The sequence below is a fragment of the Carassius carassius genome, chromosome 32 (assembly GCF_963082965.1).
Source record: "Carassius carassius chromosome 32, fCarCar2.1, whole genome shotgun sequence".
NCBI lineage: Eukaryota > Metazoa > Chordata > Actinopteri > Cypriniformes > Cyprinidae > Carassius > Carassius carassius.
The window spans coordinates 1205001-1220866 of NC_081786.1; the positions used below are offsets into that span (position 1 = coordinate 1205001).

The following is a 15866-nucleotide window of genomic DNA, read 5'->3' on the forward strand; positions in this document are numbered from 1 at the left end:
ACATTTATATAGATTTATGAATGTTTAGATTTTGTAAAAACGAATGAAAAATAATGCTATATATTTTTTATTATATATTTTTATTATTTGATAAATTGTTCTTTGTATGTACTGTTATATATATATATTAATTATTATTATTTAATACATTTTTTATCAAATTGTTTAATATTTATCATATATGTGTGTGTAATTATTCTTATAAAATATTATATATATATATTATATTTTATAAGAATAATTATTACTAATATTTTATACACACATATGAAAAAAATGTAGAAAAATTTGATTCAATCCGAATCAAAATATAACATTTATACGATATATTCTTTTAAAATATTATATATATATATACACACACACACACACACGCAAACTTTGCTTATTATATACAGATGTATATATTATAATACTTTTCTTCATTAATAATTAATAGTTATTCTATGCATTGTTGTTAGTATTCCAGTGTCTTTATCATATATATTATAATTGTTACGATGATGATGATTTAATAAACAGATGTTTGTGTTGGTGTAGGCTCTGAAGTACTCGTTCCAAACCCACGACCGCTTGTGTTTCGTCATGGAGTATGCGAACGGAGGAGAGGTGAGGATCTGATCAGACGGTGGTTTTCAGTGATCTGACGCTTTAACGGCTGCAGCGCTGCTTTCTCCATCAGCTCTTCTTCCACTTGTCACGAGATCGGGTTTTCTCGGAGGATCGCGCGCGTTTCTACGGAGCAGAGATCGTGTGTGCGCTCGATTACCTGCATTCAGAGAGAAACGTGGTCTATAGAGACCTGAAGGTCAGGAGCTCACCTCTTATCATAACATATCTGATCATACAGCATCATTTCATCACTGATCAAAAGTGCTCACTTACTGATGGATGTCACAAAAACACATGCAGGACATGCTTTAATTTCACAAGTGCTTTCCACACAAATTGCTTTTTATATTTCCTTACTATTTTTAACTGTATTTTAGAAAAATATGACTGTAAATTAAATGTTAAATTACGTAAATTGCATTTTAGGTTTTTAGAGCATTATAATGAGGTGAAATGAGCTAAAATTGAAAAAAAAAAATTAATAGAAAAAACATAATTCATAGAAAAAATAATATAATGTTAACACTATACATGTGTGTGTGTGTATATATATATATATATATATATGAAAATGTAAAAAATAATTAATAAAAAATACTAATATTAATTAAATTGTGAAGTACAGTAATGCATTGTGATGGTATTTTGTTTGATACATAAAAAAGTATTGTAAATATGTTTATTTTTGCATTTTTATTTTAGATTATTATTATTGTATGAATTACAATAAGACTAAAAAAATAATTTGTTACAGTGTAGTAATTAAAATTAATTTTAAAAAGTGATATTTTTATAAAACACACAGTGATAGTTTTATTCTTACAGACTGAAAAAAATGGCACAATACAAAACGAATCTTAAATGTCCAAAAAAAATAAAAAATTAAAAAATGAAACCAAAATATATATATATATATATCTGTGTTTAGTATAATAAGATTTTAAACTTGTGTTCTTAGAGCACCTTTAACGCTGAAATCATTGTAATGAACACATTTGGCTTAAAGAAAGTCTAAAATCTTAATAATTAATAATAAAGACAGTAATGTTGTTGGTGCATTAACAGAGACTCACAGGTGTGTGTGTGTGTGTGTGTGTGTGTGTGTAGAGGGCTGATGTGTGTTTTGTGCCGGGGTTGTGTCCAGATGATGATGGTCCTGTAGGTCAGCAGAAGCAGAAGCAGAAGCAGAAGCAGTGCTTGCTCTCTCTGGTTCAGAGCCGCTCAGGTTCATCAGAAAGTGCCGCTGTAGCAGGACACTGTTTGTGCTGACTGTGTTCCTGAGCCACTGGCCACGTGTTTTATTGTGTGTGTGTGTGTGTGTGTGTGTGTGTGTGTGTGTGTGTGAGTGCGTGTGTGTGTGTGTGTGTGTGTGTGTGTGTCTGTCTGTCTGTGTGTTTGTGTGTGAGTGCGTGTGTGTGTGTGTGTGTGTATGTGTGTGTGACTGACTGAGTGAGTGAGTGTGTGTGAGTGTGTGTGTGTGTGTGCATGAGAGAGAGATACAGCTGCCAGGTGAATGAGACATGCTTATATTAAACTCCTCTCTCTCTCTCTCTCTCTCTCTCACACACACACACACACACACACACACATTTTTTTCTAATCACACATTCAGATTAATCGAGTGCAATGGATTGTTTAAGTAAATGTTAGTGTTTCGAGACGTTTGCCACAAAGTGTACTTTTCAAATTAATCAATTATTTTAACTGTTCATTTATTTACTTTTTAAATTAATTTATTTGTATTTACTTTTTATTTATATATTTACCTTTTATTTACTTTAATTAATTATTCATTTATTTTCAATTGCTTTTTAATTAATTTGTTTTATTTACTTTTCATTTATCTATTTCGTTTTCATTTATTTACTTTTGTTGATTATTTTCAATTGCTTTTTAATGTAATTATTTAAACTAATTTATTTATTTAATTACTTTTTATTTACTTATATATATATATATATATATATTTACAGTTAAAACATTTTTTTACGGTTTTTCATTCATTATTTAATTCACTTTCATTTATATTTTTCTATTAAAAATTTTCTTATGCACCTTAACCTTTTTTACTGATTGATTTGATTCACATTTATGTTTCTGGAGCAAATGGTGTAATGTTTTTCTGAGATGTATTTGGAGGAAATATGATGAAAGTTGACTGTACTGTTGTTAAAGCTAATATCAGATGATCAGAGGATTCCAGGTTGAATGTTTTCTGTCTCTTTTCTATCGTTGTGTCTCTCAGCTGGAGAACCTGATGCTGGATAAAGACGGTCACGTAAAGATCACTGACTTCGGCTTGTGTAAGGAGGGAATCACAGACGGAGCCACGATGAAGACCTTCTGTGGGACTCCAGAGTATCTGGCCCCTGAGGTGAGAAAACACACAGAAACCAGTACAGTCTGATCTGACGAACCACCAAGAGCCTGTTTAATCTCCAGTGCAGCGATCTCAGATGATTTCATCAGCCGAGCACCTTTAACTGGAAACATTTGACTGAGATTTTACCTTAATGTTTCTAGAATTCATAAAATCACATCAATCGGGGATTTGGACTAAAGGTCAAATGACTTGTAGATAAATAAATAACATATATTTTTTTTATTAATAGTTTACAATTATTATTTGTGTGTTATAATTATTGAATTTTTTAATTATTTATTTACATTTTTATTATTTCATCATTAGCTGTGATAGATTAAGGGATGTCAAATATAAACCCTTATTCAGAGTGTAGTTTTTGATGAGATTAATAAAAAAAATAATAAAAAAAAACCTTAAACCATTTCATTATTATTATTTTTGTATTATGAATGAAAAGTAAATATATAAAAACATTTTAACTGAATAAAAAAGCCAATGGCATGTAAATAAAATATAAATAAAAAAAAAGAATGTTAATAAATGTAAACCATTAAAAAAAGGGACAAAAAGGGAAATGGATTGTAAATAAAGAAGCATGTAAAAGTACATAAGTGAAATAAATCATATATAAAAATATAGAGAAAATAAAATACAAATTAAAGCATTTAAAAACAATAAAATACAAATATTAAAATGTATATATATATATATATACATATATTTAATTGTAATTTTTTATCTACATATATCAGTGTCTCTGCAGCACAGAAGCAGTCATCAGTGTCACAGACGTATATTTGTAGAAATAGACAACAATACACTGTATGAGTCACAATTATACATTTCTCTTTGATGCCAAAAATCATTAGGATATTAAGTAAAGATCATGTTCCATGAAGATATTTAGTAAATCTCTTACTTTAAATGTATTAAAATATATAAAAATATCTTAGTTCTTGGTGAAATGTGACCTAGACAGTTCCTTGAAAGTTCACTTGTGCAGTGAAAAATGATTGTGTGAATCCCGTGAAGAAGCTGTAATGCAGTCTGTGTGTGTGTGTGAGTGTGTGTGTGTGTGAGACTGAGTGAGTGAGCGAGTGTGTGTGTGACTGAGTGAGTGAGTGAGTGAGTGTGTGTGTGTGTGTGAGTGTGTGTGTGAGTAAGCGTTGAGTGTGTGTGTGTGTGTGTGTGTGTGAGTGTGTGTGTGAGTAAGCGTAGAGTGTGTGTGTGTGTGTGTGTGTGTGTGTGTGAGTGGAGTGTGTGTGTGTGTGTGAGTGTGAGTGTGAGTGTGTGTGTGAGTAAGCGTAGAGTGTGTGTGTGTGTGTGTGTGTGTGTGTGTGTGAGTGGAGTGTGTGTGTGTGTGTGAGTGTGAGTGTGAGTGTGTGTGTGAGTAAGCGTAGAGTGTGTGTGTGTGTGTGTGTGAGTGGAGTGTGTGTGTGTGAGTGTGAGTGTGAGTGTGTGTGTGAGTAAGCGTAGTGTGTGTGTGTGTGTGTGTGTGTGTGTGAGTGTGAAAGCATAGTGTGTGAGTGTTTGTGTGTGTGTGTGAGAGAAAGCATAGTGTGTGTGTGTGTATGTTAGTGTGAAAGCATACTGTGTGTGTGTATGTGTGTGATTAAGCGTAGTGTTTGTGTGTGTGTGTGTGTGTGTGTGTGTGTGTGTAGTTTGTGTGTGTGAGTGTGAAAGCATAGTGTGTGAGTGTTTGTGTGTGTGTGTGTGTGTGTGTGTGAGAGAAAGCATAGTGTGTATGTGTGTATGTTAGTGTGAAAGCATACTGTGTGTGTGTATGTGTGTGATTAAGCGTAGTGTTTGTGTGTGTGTGTGTGTGTAGTTTGTGTGTGTGAGTAAGCGTAGTGTGTGTGTGTGTTGACACAGTTGTGTCGGCGTTGATTTTAGCCCGGTGAGTGGTTGTGTGGGACGTGTTTTGGCAGAGCTGTGGGAAACGTGAGCTTCTGTCCCGGTGAAGCAGAAGGGCCACCAGCGCTCCAGCTGACCCCACAGCTGCCCACAACAACACATGATACCAGGGGACCCAGGGGCCAAACACCCTGTGAAGCAGCCTGAACTCTGCCCTCTGCTGGGGACTCTGTGTGTGTGTGTGTGTGCAATAAATACAGAAAAGATTTAGTGTAGAGTTTAGGGTTAGCGAGTAGTAGCTAGTTTTATTCATTAATTAACTTCATTCATAGAGCATTTAACAACTGCACCTGCAGACCAAAGTGCTGGATGCATAAGGCTGTGCATAAAAAACATAAAAACAACCTATTAATACATTGAATAACAGCCCAACCTCTCAAAGGATAAAACTTAAGAGAAGCCAAAGTAGGAGATATATGATACATGATATATGATATGATAGATGATACTCTTCTTAGCACCCACCAGAAGCCGAGTCTCCGAATTCTGCATTAATTGCCAAAGTGATATATAGTGGTCTGACAGGACCCCAAATACAAAACATTGCAATAGTCAAAGCGAGACAGAACAAATGAATTAATAACCTTCTCTAAATAATTTCTCGACAGTATAGGTTTTAATTGAGCAATAGAACTAATCTGCAAAAATCACCTCTTAGCCATGGAAACACAACACCTGGATATTTTTACTTGCTCATGGCAATAGTCTGACCATGTGTCTAAATATGTGGCAATATCTAAGCTTCCTTAAATGCAAAAATTGGATTCCAGAGGCAACATATACAAAGAAAATAAGATGGGGCCAATAACAGAGCCCTGAGGAACCCCACAAGTCGCAGATAGAGCTGTAATTCATAATTTACATTGTTGTTAAATATTATATATATTTTTGAAGTACCCACAAAGTATTTCAGAAGGTTAATAATAAGTTAATATTATAAAATTCATATTTAGTTAACTTAAAGAAAATATTGTCTGGCGTTGGGTATCTGCTGGCCAAAAAGCTTGAGAATCCTTAAAATATTTGGGTATTTCTTTTTACATAAATATATTTATATATTGTGTATATTTTACAGTATCTCCTCTGTCAAAGCTCCCTAAATGACTAAATAAAGAGCATGAAGTTATCATAACAGTAGTTCATATATCACAAATAAATCTAAAAGAAAAATACATGTAAATAAGTAAACAATATTAGTGTTATTAAAAGCAGCATTAAAACCTAAAATAAAATCAAATATAGTAAAAATATATTTTTTCAATTAAGCATTAAAAATTAAACATTTAATTTAATGTTTTTCATATATTTTTTTTTATAAATGATATTATTATTAATAATATTAGAATTATTTAAAATAACAATAAGACTAGAATTATATAAAAATTTAAATACATATGAAATAATATTTACACATAAAACTAATTACATTTATACACTGTGAAAAATAAAGCTTGCAAAAGAGCAGCAAAGAACACATACAAAATAAAAGTAAATAATATCAGTATTTTTTAAATGGCAGTAAGAATTAAAATATAAAAAGTAAATCGTTTAAAAATTTGTATAAATATAAATAAAACTTTTAATGTGATAATTCTATGTAATATTATTTAGAAGTATAATTTTTCTGCATTTTTAATAATATTAGAATTATTTAAAATAACAGACTAGAATTATATAAAAATTTAAATACATATGAAATAATATTTATACATAAAACTAATTACATTTATACACTGCGAAAAATAAATCTTGCAAAAGAGCAGCAAAGAACACATACAAAATAAAAGTAAATAATATCAGTATTTTTTAAATGGCAGTAAGAATTAAAATATAAAATCTAATCTAAAACATTTAATGTGATAATTCTATCAAAAGAGTAGCATAGGACATTGAGTCAGCTGTCCCTCTCTTTTTCGCTCACTTTTTCTCAATAACTTCGGTTCGGTCCCCATGTTGACTTGACAACAGGGCCTGGGTCGAGAGATGGGGGGGTGTTGCCATGGCAACAGGGGCCCCTCTGGAGCGGGGCCGGGGCCAGTAACAGGTTGTTCTGCTGTAAACAATGAGCTTGTTGTGTGTCTGGGGCTCTGGAATGCTGCACTTCTGTGTGCTACTGATGCTGTAATGATGGCTTTTTATGTTCTAAATAAAACAAAATATGCTTATTTTATAGTTAAAAAAATATATTTCATAGTTCTAATATTAATTTGGTACCTCACCAACTTTTATTTTGATTATTTAAAGTGTCACTTGAAATAAAATAAACGTAAAATTAAATTAAACTAAATTAAAAATTAAATATAAAAAACATATTTTAATTCATCACGTTGACATTTTTATTTAGTTTAACTTTAAGTAAAAAAAAAAACACCATAAAAAAACTATTTGGACAAATAAAAAAATTACAAGAACACACAACAAAATTACTTTAAAAGAATTTAAAATTAAAGTGAAAACTGAATATATAAAAATAAATACGAATATTAACAAAAACTATAACAGTATATCGGTCATACTAAAATAATATTGCTAAATGAGCGAAATGTGATTTCTAGACCTTTAAGTGTCATAAAAATTAATAAAATATTAAAAAGACATTTAAATTTCTATATTGAATATACATTGGAAAATTGCTAATAAAAATGATAATAAAAAACTATAAAATGATGTCTATAAAATTCAGTTCTTGCAACTTCTGGAATTAAAGAATGTAATTATTATTATTTAAAATACTTTATTCAATATATTACCATTTTTAATAAGTAATTACTTTTTTGTATATGTTATTATATTTAAATGCTTTTTATTTCAGTTAACAATACAACATTCCTAATTTTCATTCAAGTCGAAGTACTGAAATATCTAAAACTAAAAAGTTATAAAATAAAAACAAAAACCTAAAACACTTTTAAATGAATGTGAATGGAAGACATAAGAAGCTTGAGTTGTGTGTTTGTGAACTGAAGCGTCTGGAGTCCTGTGAGCTGATGTGGGCTTCACAGCTGTGCAGGCCCCCAGCTGTCGAGTCACATGACCACGGCTCTGGAAATAGACAGCGCTCCGTAATTCTAGAGAGCTCCACGGCGTCACTTTACCACTGAGTCATTCTCTCCCCGAGACACACACACACACACACACACACACACACATACACACACACATATACACACACACACAGACACACACACACAGACACACACACACACACACACACACACACATACACACACACACACACACACACACACACATATACACACACACACAGACACACACACACACACACACACACACACACCAACACACACACATACACACACACACACACACACACACATAGACACACACACACACACACACACACACACACATACACACACACACACCAACACACACACACAGACACACACACACACACACACACATACACACACACCAACACACACACACACACACACATACACACACACACACACACACACACACACATATTTTTTTTTCCGCGAGTTACATTTTTCCATTTTAGATTTTATGAATTCCATTTTTTTTCCCTCTCATATTACTTTTTTTTTTCTCAACTCTGTTTTTATGGTTACATAAAATTTTTAGTGACTTAATTAACTGAAGTCATGAAAAATTTAACAACAGTTTATTAAAATTCTTCAAAAAATTTCAGAGTGCTATAATATAATTTTTTTCCAGCGAGTTCCATTTTTCCATTCTAATTTTTCTAAATTCAATTTTTTCCCTCTCATTTTTATTTTTTCCCTGTCTCTTATTTTAAGGCTACATAAATTTTGTAGTAATTTAACTGAAGTCATGAACAATTTAAGAACAGTATATTAAAATTATAACAAAAAAATAATTTTAAGAGTGCTATAATATGATTTTCCAGCGAGTTCTGTTTTTCTTTTTTACATTTTTTTAATTCAATTTTTTTCCTCTCATTTTGTTTTATTAACTGAAGTCATGAACAATTTAAAAAAAAAATTTTTAAGTTTAACAAAAAATATTTTAGAGCCATATATGAAATATTTCTTTTTTCCCAAATTGCTGTTTTTTTTTACAAAAAGGTTTTATAAGTTAGCTAACATTAATGAAGATGAATAAATACAGTAATAAATTTATTGTTCATGGTTCGTTCATGTTAGTTAATACAATTTCAATAAATGAAAACTTATTGTAAAGTCTTACCGTTTTTCTTCCATTAACATTTTTCTGGACTGGATTTTTCTGTTTTAATTAAAAAAAAAACTTTAAATCTTTAATCATCAATAATTAAACAACAGTTTTTACAAATTTTAACAAAAATGTAATATTTTTTTTTTATGTTCCCAAATTCCATTTTATTTATTCATTTCTTCATAAAAAAAAATTCTGGACTTCATTTTAATAGCTAAATTAAATTTTAGTAATCAAAAAGCATGTTTAATTAACTGAAATCATGAACAATTTCACAATAGTTTGTTAAAAGTTTAACTAAATTTTAAATACATTTTATTTTATTTTTAGCAAATTCTGTTTTTACTTTTTCATTTGTATCCATTTTAATGGTTTAATTGAGTTTTAATAAACAAAAAACATGTCTAATTAATTGAATTCATAAAAGTAGCTTAATTTATTTAATCTATTATTATTATTTTTTTACAATGATAGAAATTCAGTTTTTGTGTTGCCATCAGCATCATAAATCCTGCATGTTATCTGCAGAGGTGGGTAGAGTACCCAAAAACTGTACTCAAGTAAAAGTAAAAGTACTTCTAGAAATATTTACTCAAGTAAAAGTAAAAGTACTAGTCTTGAATAGTTACTTGAGTAAGAGTAAAAGAGTATCGGATAAAAAATCTACTCAAGTAGTTAGTTACTAGTTACTTTGGGTCATATATACTGAGCCTATTTTTATTTAGATATATAGATAAAATGTATGTAATGTATGTGTGCGTGTATAAATGTATATATTTCATCAGCCTTTACTCCAATTTATGTAATTTATTATAAAACCCTGTCTGTTTACTTAAGTAACAGATATAGGTGTCATGCCATAACATATTTTTAATACGACTGACTTTATATTAAATGTGAATTTAACATTGAAAGTTAATGTGATATAAATATTGCTACTAATCTTTCATTGTTCAGAAAGAGAGCAAATAACATTTACATTATTAAAGATCATTTTCACTGACAGTCTAGATTTCAATCACTCTCAGAAACTCCCATTAAAATCACTGAAACTGTTAACACTGTGAAATCAATATCTTAATTAAAGATTCGTACACACATCTGCACTTTGTTGTTCCTGCGAGAGAATTCGCCAGAAAGAGGTATTCAGTCAGTGAGCGAGTGAAGGAAGCACCGGCATTTTAGCGATGACTCATCGGAACACCTCTGATTGGCCAATGCTTTAATAAGCTCAAAAGAATCATGTGTGATTGGTTATAATGCGCAGCGCTGTATAAACGCATCTATCTCTGGCTCAGCGCCAGCGATCGATCACAGATCTGAATTTAGCAGCTGATAATATGACTCGCTGAACGTACTTGCACCAGTGTGATTGTATTAAAATTAATAAAATCTTAATCGGCTATTTTTTGTCTTTTGGAAGCTGCATTCAGCTTGACTCCCCTCTGTTATAAGCCTCACACGTACAACAAACTAATGTCACAGTGGTATCGTGTACTGTAATCGAATGTAGCCCAAGTTATTACCTGTTAAACAGTAGACAGCACACGCGGTGTTCATCTAATAAGGATCTCCATCGCTAGCAAATAATAGCCTTTGCAGATTTCAATTCAGTGCAGTTCCAGCCACGTTTTCAACGCTCTTTCTGTTCTTAAACGTTACAACTCCGAGTGAACCACTTCAGATGCTCAGCGCGTGCGGCAGGGAACTGAACGACTCATTCAAACTGATTCATGAACCAATTCACTCGTTTGCCAATTGGTTTGATCAAGCCTTTGAACAGAATTGACTCAAAAGAATGAATCATTCGCGACTGGGCATCGCTCATTGCCCAGAGAAAAGTAGACGGCGCGTTTGGAATAAACTGAAGCATTATAACATTTATTGCATTAAGATAAAGTAACGAGAGGAGCGTAACACACAGTAACGAAGTAAAAGTACATATTTTTCCCCAAAAATTTACTCAAGTAAGAGTATAAAGTACCCATCTTTAAATATACTCCGAAAAGTATTCGTTACCCCAAAAAATTACTCAAGTAAATGTAACGAAGTAAATGTAACTCGTTACTACCCACCTCTGGTTATATGTATTTTTATTTATTTATTTATTTATTTATGTGTGTCCCTGCAGCACAGAAGCAGTCATCAGTGTCACAGACGTATATTTGTAGCAATAAACAACAATACACTGTATGAGTCACAATTATACATTTCTCTTTTATGACAAAAATCATTAGGATATTAAGTAAAGATCATGTTCATGAAGATATTTAGTAAATCTCCTACCGTAAATATATCAAAACTTAATGTTTGATTAGTAATATGCATTGCTAAGAACTTCATCTGAACAACTTTAAAGATGATTTTCTCAATATTTAGATTTTTTTGCTCCCTCAGATTCCAGATTTTCAAATAGTTGTATCTCAGACAAATATTGTCCTCCGAACAAACCACACATCAATGTTTTCCTCTCTTTGAAAGTCATGCAAACATTGTCGTGTGTGTGTGTGTGTGTGTGTGTGTGTGTGCAGGTGCTGGAGGACAATGATTACGATCGTGCGGTGGACTGGTGGGGTTTAGGAGTGGTGATGTATGAGATGATGTGCGGCCGTCTGCCGTTCTATAACCAGGATCACGAGCGTCTGTTTGAGCTCATCCTGATGGAGGACATCCGCTTCCCTCGAACGCTCGCACCCGACGCCAAATCCCTGCTGTCCGGCCTGCTCAAGAAAGACCCCAAACAACGGTCAGCCTATCCCAGCATGCACTGCCACGCATGACGCGCTCAAACTGCATTACTGTGCTGATTTCTTGCACTAATATCTAGACTTTCTTAAATCAAGATACAAAGCAAAGTCTTGTTTCTGAAAAAATATATCAGAATGAACTGAGTTTATGCTTAAAGTAAAAGAACAAATATCTGACAGTGGAGTCAGAAAAATCTACTTAACTCGAAGGGAAAAAAGTTTATTTTTGAGAATTAATTTGCTTTTGCTTTATGCATAAACTCAGAAAATGTTTCAGAAAAGAAGACTTAATATTTAATGTCAGCTAATGGATATTGATGATGCGTGAGAGGATTTCTTTTTTTTTTTTTTTATTGACGTCATCTTGGAAGTTTTACTTTGAAGTAAAATTTATGTAAACTAAAATAAAATATAATTTCAGTTAGTTACAGTAACAAGGCAACATTTCTCGTTTTTGTTCAAGTTGAAGTGCTAAAATAACTAAAATAAAAATTGAATTAAATTAAATTTACATTTAAATTTCTTTTGAATTAAAAACAAATATTAGACATTAAAATACACTAATTTAAACTAATTAAAAAAATAATAGTAATTTGATTTTTTTTATTTTTTATTAATCGTTTAATTCTAAAACATCAACTAAAACTGAAATGGAATTTTTTTTTAGATGAAAACTCAAAATTTCTAAATATTATTAACTATTATGATACACATAAAAAAAGAGTTCATTATTTACTTCTTACTTAGAGTTTGGAATGTTTTTTATCTTAATATCCTGAAATCTTGTTTCTTGTTTACCAAAAAAAGAGTTCAAGCTTAAAACAAGTAAAAATAAACTTTAATAGGAATGAAAACTAAATTTTTCTGACACCACTGGCATATTTGTTCTTAAACATAAACTCACTTCATGTTGATACATTTCAGACTTAATATCTTGTCATTTTGCATCTTAAATAACCCAGTTTAAGAATGTTCATAGATATCTGTTCTGGAGTATGATGTGATTGCTGCAGTGCTGACAGACGTCCAGTCATGTTCTCTCTCTCTCTGGTGTTGCTCCTGTAGGATGTGTCTGTGATAGAGACGTGTGTGTTTGTGTGTTTTAGGTTAGGGGGCGGCACAGACGATGCTAAAGAAATCATGCAGCACAAGTTCTTCACTGGAATCGAGTGGCAAGACGTTTACCAGAAGAAGGTGAAAGCTACTAGTGGCACAAGAAGAAAGTGAAGACTAATTGTTTAAAGAATGGATTTCAGATCATATTTATTATTTGTGACTCTGGAGCACGTCTTTGTAGCAAAAGACAACAATGCATTGCATGGGTTAAAATTATAATGCCAAAAATCATTAGGATATTAAGTAAAGATCATGTTCCATGAAGATATTTAGTAGATTTCCTATCATAAATATAATAAAACTAGTAATATGCATTGCTAAGAATTCATCTGAATGACTTTAAAGATGATTTTCTCAACATTTAGATTTTTTTGCATCCCTCAGATTCCAGATTTTCAAGTTTAGTCCTATCCTTACTGACCATACATCAATGCAAAGCTCTTTTATTCAGCTTTCAGCTGATGCATAGATCTCAGTTTCTAGAGAACTGCCCCTTACGACTGTAAGTTTGTGAGCTGAGTTTGTGCAGATGCTCGTCTAACCGTTTCTCTGTTTCTCAGCTGGTTCCTCCGTTCAAACCGCAGGTGACTTCAGAGACAGACACCAGATATTTCGACGAGGAGTTCACAGGACAGACCATCACCATCACACCGCCGGGACAAGGTACATGCATTGATCAAGAGCATCATTTAACGTACAGTCTGCACATTCAGTGTAATGTCAGAATAAACTTACAAAGTTAGCTTTTTCACAAAATCTGTGATTTCTGTGGCGGCTTGGATGCAGTAAAACACAGCAGAAAACATCTCTCTCTTCTGTTACTGGCCGTAATTCAGACCTTCAGACCAGGATAGTTTGTGAAACGTGAAAATGCCCCGAGGATTGATGAGACTGTTGTAATCTGGCTCCAATTCAGACAGGAATCATGTGTTTGTGGTGTTTTTCATGGAGAATACAAGACTTCTTCACCTTACTTAAAGTTATCAATGCATCACTTTTCTCGAAATGCATCTCATTTTGTGAGAAAGTGTGATATGAAAGAGCATAACAGGCACTATTTTAGAATTAAAAGCTCAAAATGAGTAAAAAGTTACCAACAAGATGTTAATGAAAATATCTCATGATGCAATACTCAGTAATGATTTTTATTAGAATTCTCATTTCCTACGTTTAGATCTGATGAATTATTCTCTTTACTGTCCACTATATAACATAAAACAAAATATTTGTAAATAGAAAAATATATATATATATTTTTTTTTTTTTTTGCATCAAATAATTTTTTGGGCCAAATTGCATTATTTCACACACTTTTTTTTCAGCATATTGAAGCACAAAGCTTAGTTTAGTGTTAATAAAGCATCAATAGCTCTGAAGCATGTGCAAAACATACGTTTCATTTAAAGAGACAGTTCATCCAAAACCGAAACCTGTCATCATTTACTCATTCCAAACCTGTATGAGTTTTGTTCTTCTGCTGAACACTAAAGAAGATGTTTTAAAGAATGTTGGTACCCAAACAGTTGACGGCACCCATTGACTTCCATTGCATTTGATTCCATACTATGTAAATCAATAGGGACCGGCGACTCTCTGTTATTCATCTGTGCACAAATAAGTATTACAATTAATATCAAACACCTGTACTGTAAATTTGTCTCGTCAAAGCATTTTGTGCATAAGTAAGTGCCCCCTCCCAAACAACCAATCGCAGTTGTTTTCCTGAATCGTCTACTTTTGCATGCACTTTGTGGCTGCTGGGCTTCTTTCAGGTCAGAGGAGTGTATTCTAAATGGTTGTGTGTTTTGATCAGATGACAGTATGGAGTCGTTCGACAGCGAGAGGAGGCCACACTTCCCACAGTTCTCCTACTCGGCCAGCGGGACGGCGTAAACGCACACAACTGCTCTGAGACCCAGCACTGCACCGGTTTACCACGTTTACCATGTTTACCGCGTCTGGATCTGTGATGTTCGTCCCTTTCTTCTGTGGCCTTTGAGTTCATGATGTTTTCTGAGGATGTGAGAGGGAACACTAACATTTCCGCTCAAACTGATTGTGTAGCACTTCTTTAATCCGGAAACTAACGGCACGCCAAATATTCCTGTGTTTACATTAAAACAAACAAAAGTTTTATGAAGTGACCAATTGAAAAGTACAGCAGAGTATCAGCTTTTGTATGAATATCTAGAATGTAATTCTGCTGCATTTTTTATTTTTACGCAGTTTTTCCCCCGAAGTATTTTCAGACTAAATTTGCATCGAATGTGCAATATAGTAGAAATGTAGATAAATTATTTTTTGCAGTTTTTAAAATGATTGAATTCAACTTAACACACCAAATTAACTTATTAACCCCCCCAGGGATGTAGTAAAGGAGTGAAAGCAGTCTGGAACATTTCTGAATCATATTTCAATCAAAAAGAAAACTGAGCAATTTTATTTAAGAAAATAAAGCCTGTTTTTAGGACCAAACTATAAAGAGAATCAAATGAGAATAATAAATCAAATGTATGCATGAGAATTGAAAGAATTTAGAGTTTAAATGTGTCTCTAATCCTAATTCATGACATGATGCATTTTTATAAAATTGAGTTATTGTTTCTATTAGTGAAAAAAAGGGTTTTTTGGTTTTGCATGTTACCTTTCCATTTTTGGCATTGAATACATTATTTTGTGTTTCATAACTAATTTACCATTTAAATATGGCATCAAAATATGGAAGCATGTTCCCGCCATAATAATTTTTTTTTTAATTGCATATTTTTATCACATATATAATTTACATCTTAATTCTGACGCTCTTTCTCACAATTCTGATTTTTATTCTCATAATTTTGAGAGGAAAAAAAAATTCAGAATGGCCAGATAGAAACTCACAACTGCAAGATAAAATGTCCGAATTGTATGATAAAATATAACAGTTACAT

At 32.2% G+C, this 15866-nt stretch overlaps 1 protein-coding gene and 1 long non-coding RNA gene across 2 annotated transcripts in view; both read left to right on the forward strand.

Annotated features, from left to right (window-relative positions):
* Nucleotides 1–15588, forward strand: part of akt1 (v-akt murine thymoma viral oncogene homolog 1) — a 56085-nt gene extending 40497 nt beyond the window's left edge. Inside the window, exons 8-14 of the mRNA XM_059519787.1 lie at nt 541–609; nt 683–808; nt 2858–2986; nt 11605–11819; nt 12927–13014; nt 13497–13599; nt 14750–15588. Coding sequence (XP_059375770.1) covers nt 541–609; nt 683–808; nt 2858–2986; nt 11605–11819; nt 12927–13014; nt 13497–13599; nt 14750–14829 — 810 coding nt within the window. The 3' untranslated portion in view covers nt 14830–15588. The remainder of the gene's footprint in view (nt 1–540; nt 610–682; nt 809–2857; nt 2987–11604; nt 11820–12926; nt 13015–13496; nt 13600–14749) is intronic.
* Nucleotides 4175–6018, forward strand: LOC132113129 (uncharacterized). Its single transcript, XR_009425087.1, has 3 exons — nt 4175–4228; nt 4351–4378; nt 4824–6018. It is a non-coding gene; the product is annotated as an uncharacterized LOC132113129 (long non-coding RNA).
* Nucleotides 15589–15866: the final 278 nt, after the last annotated feature.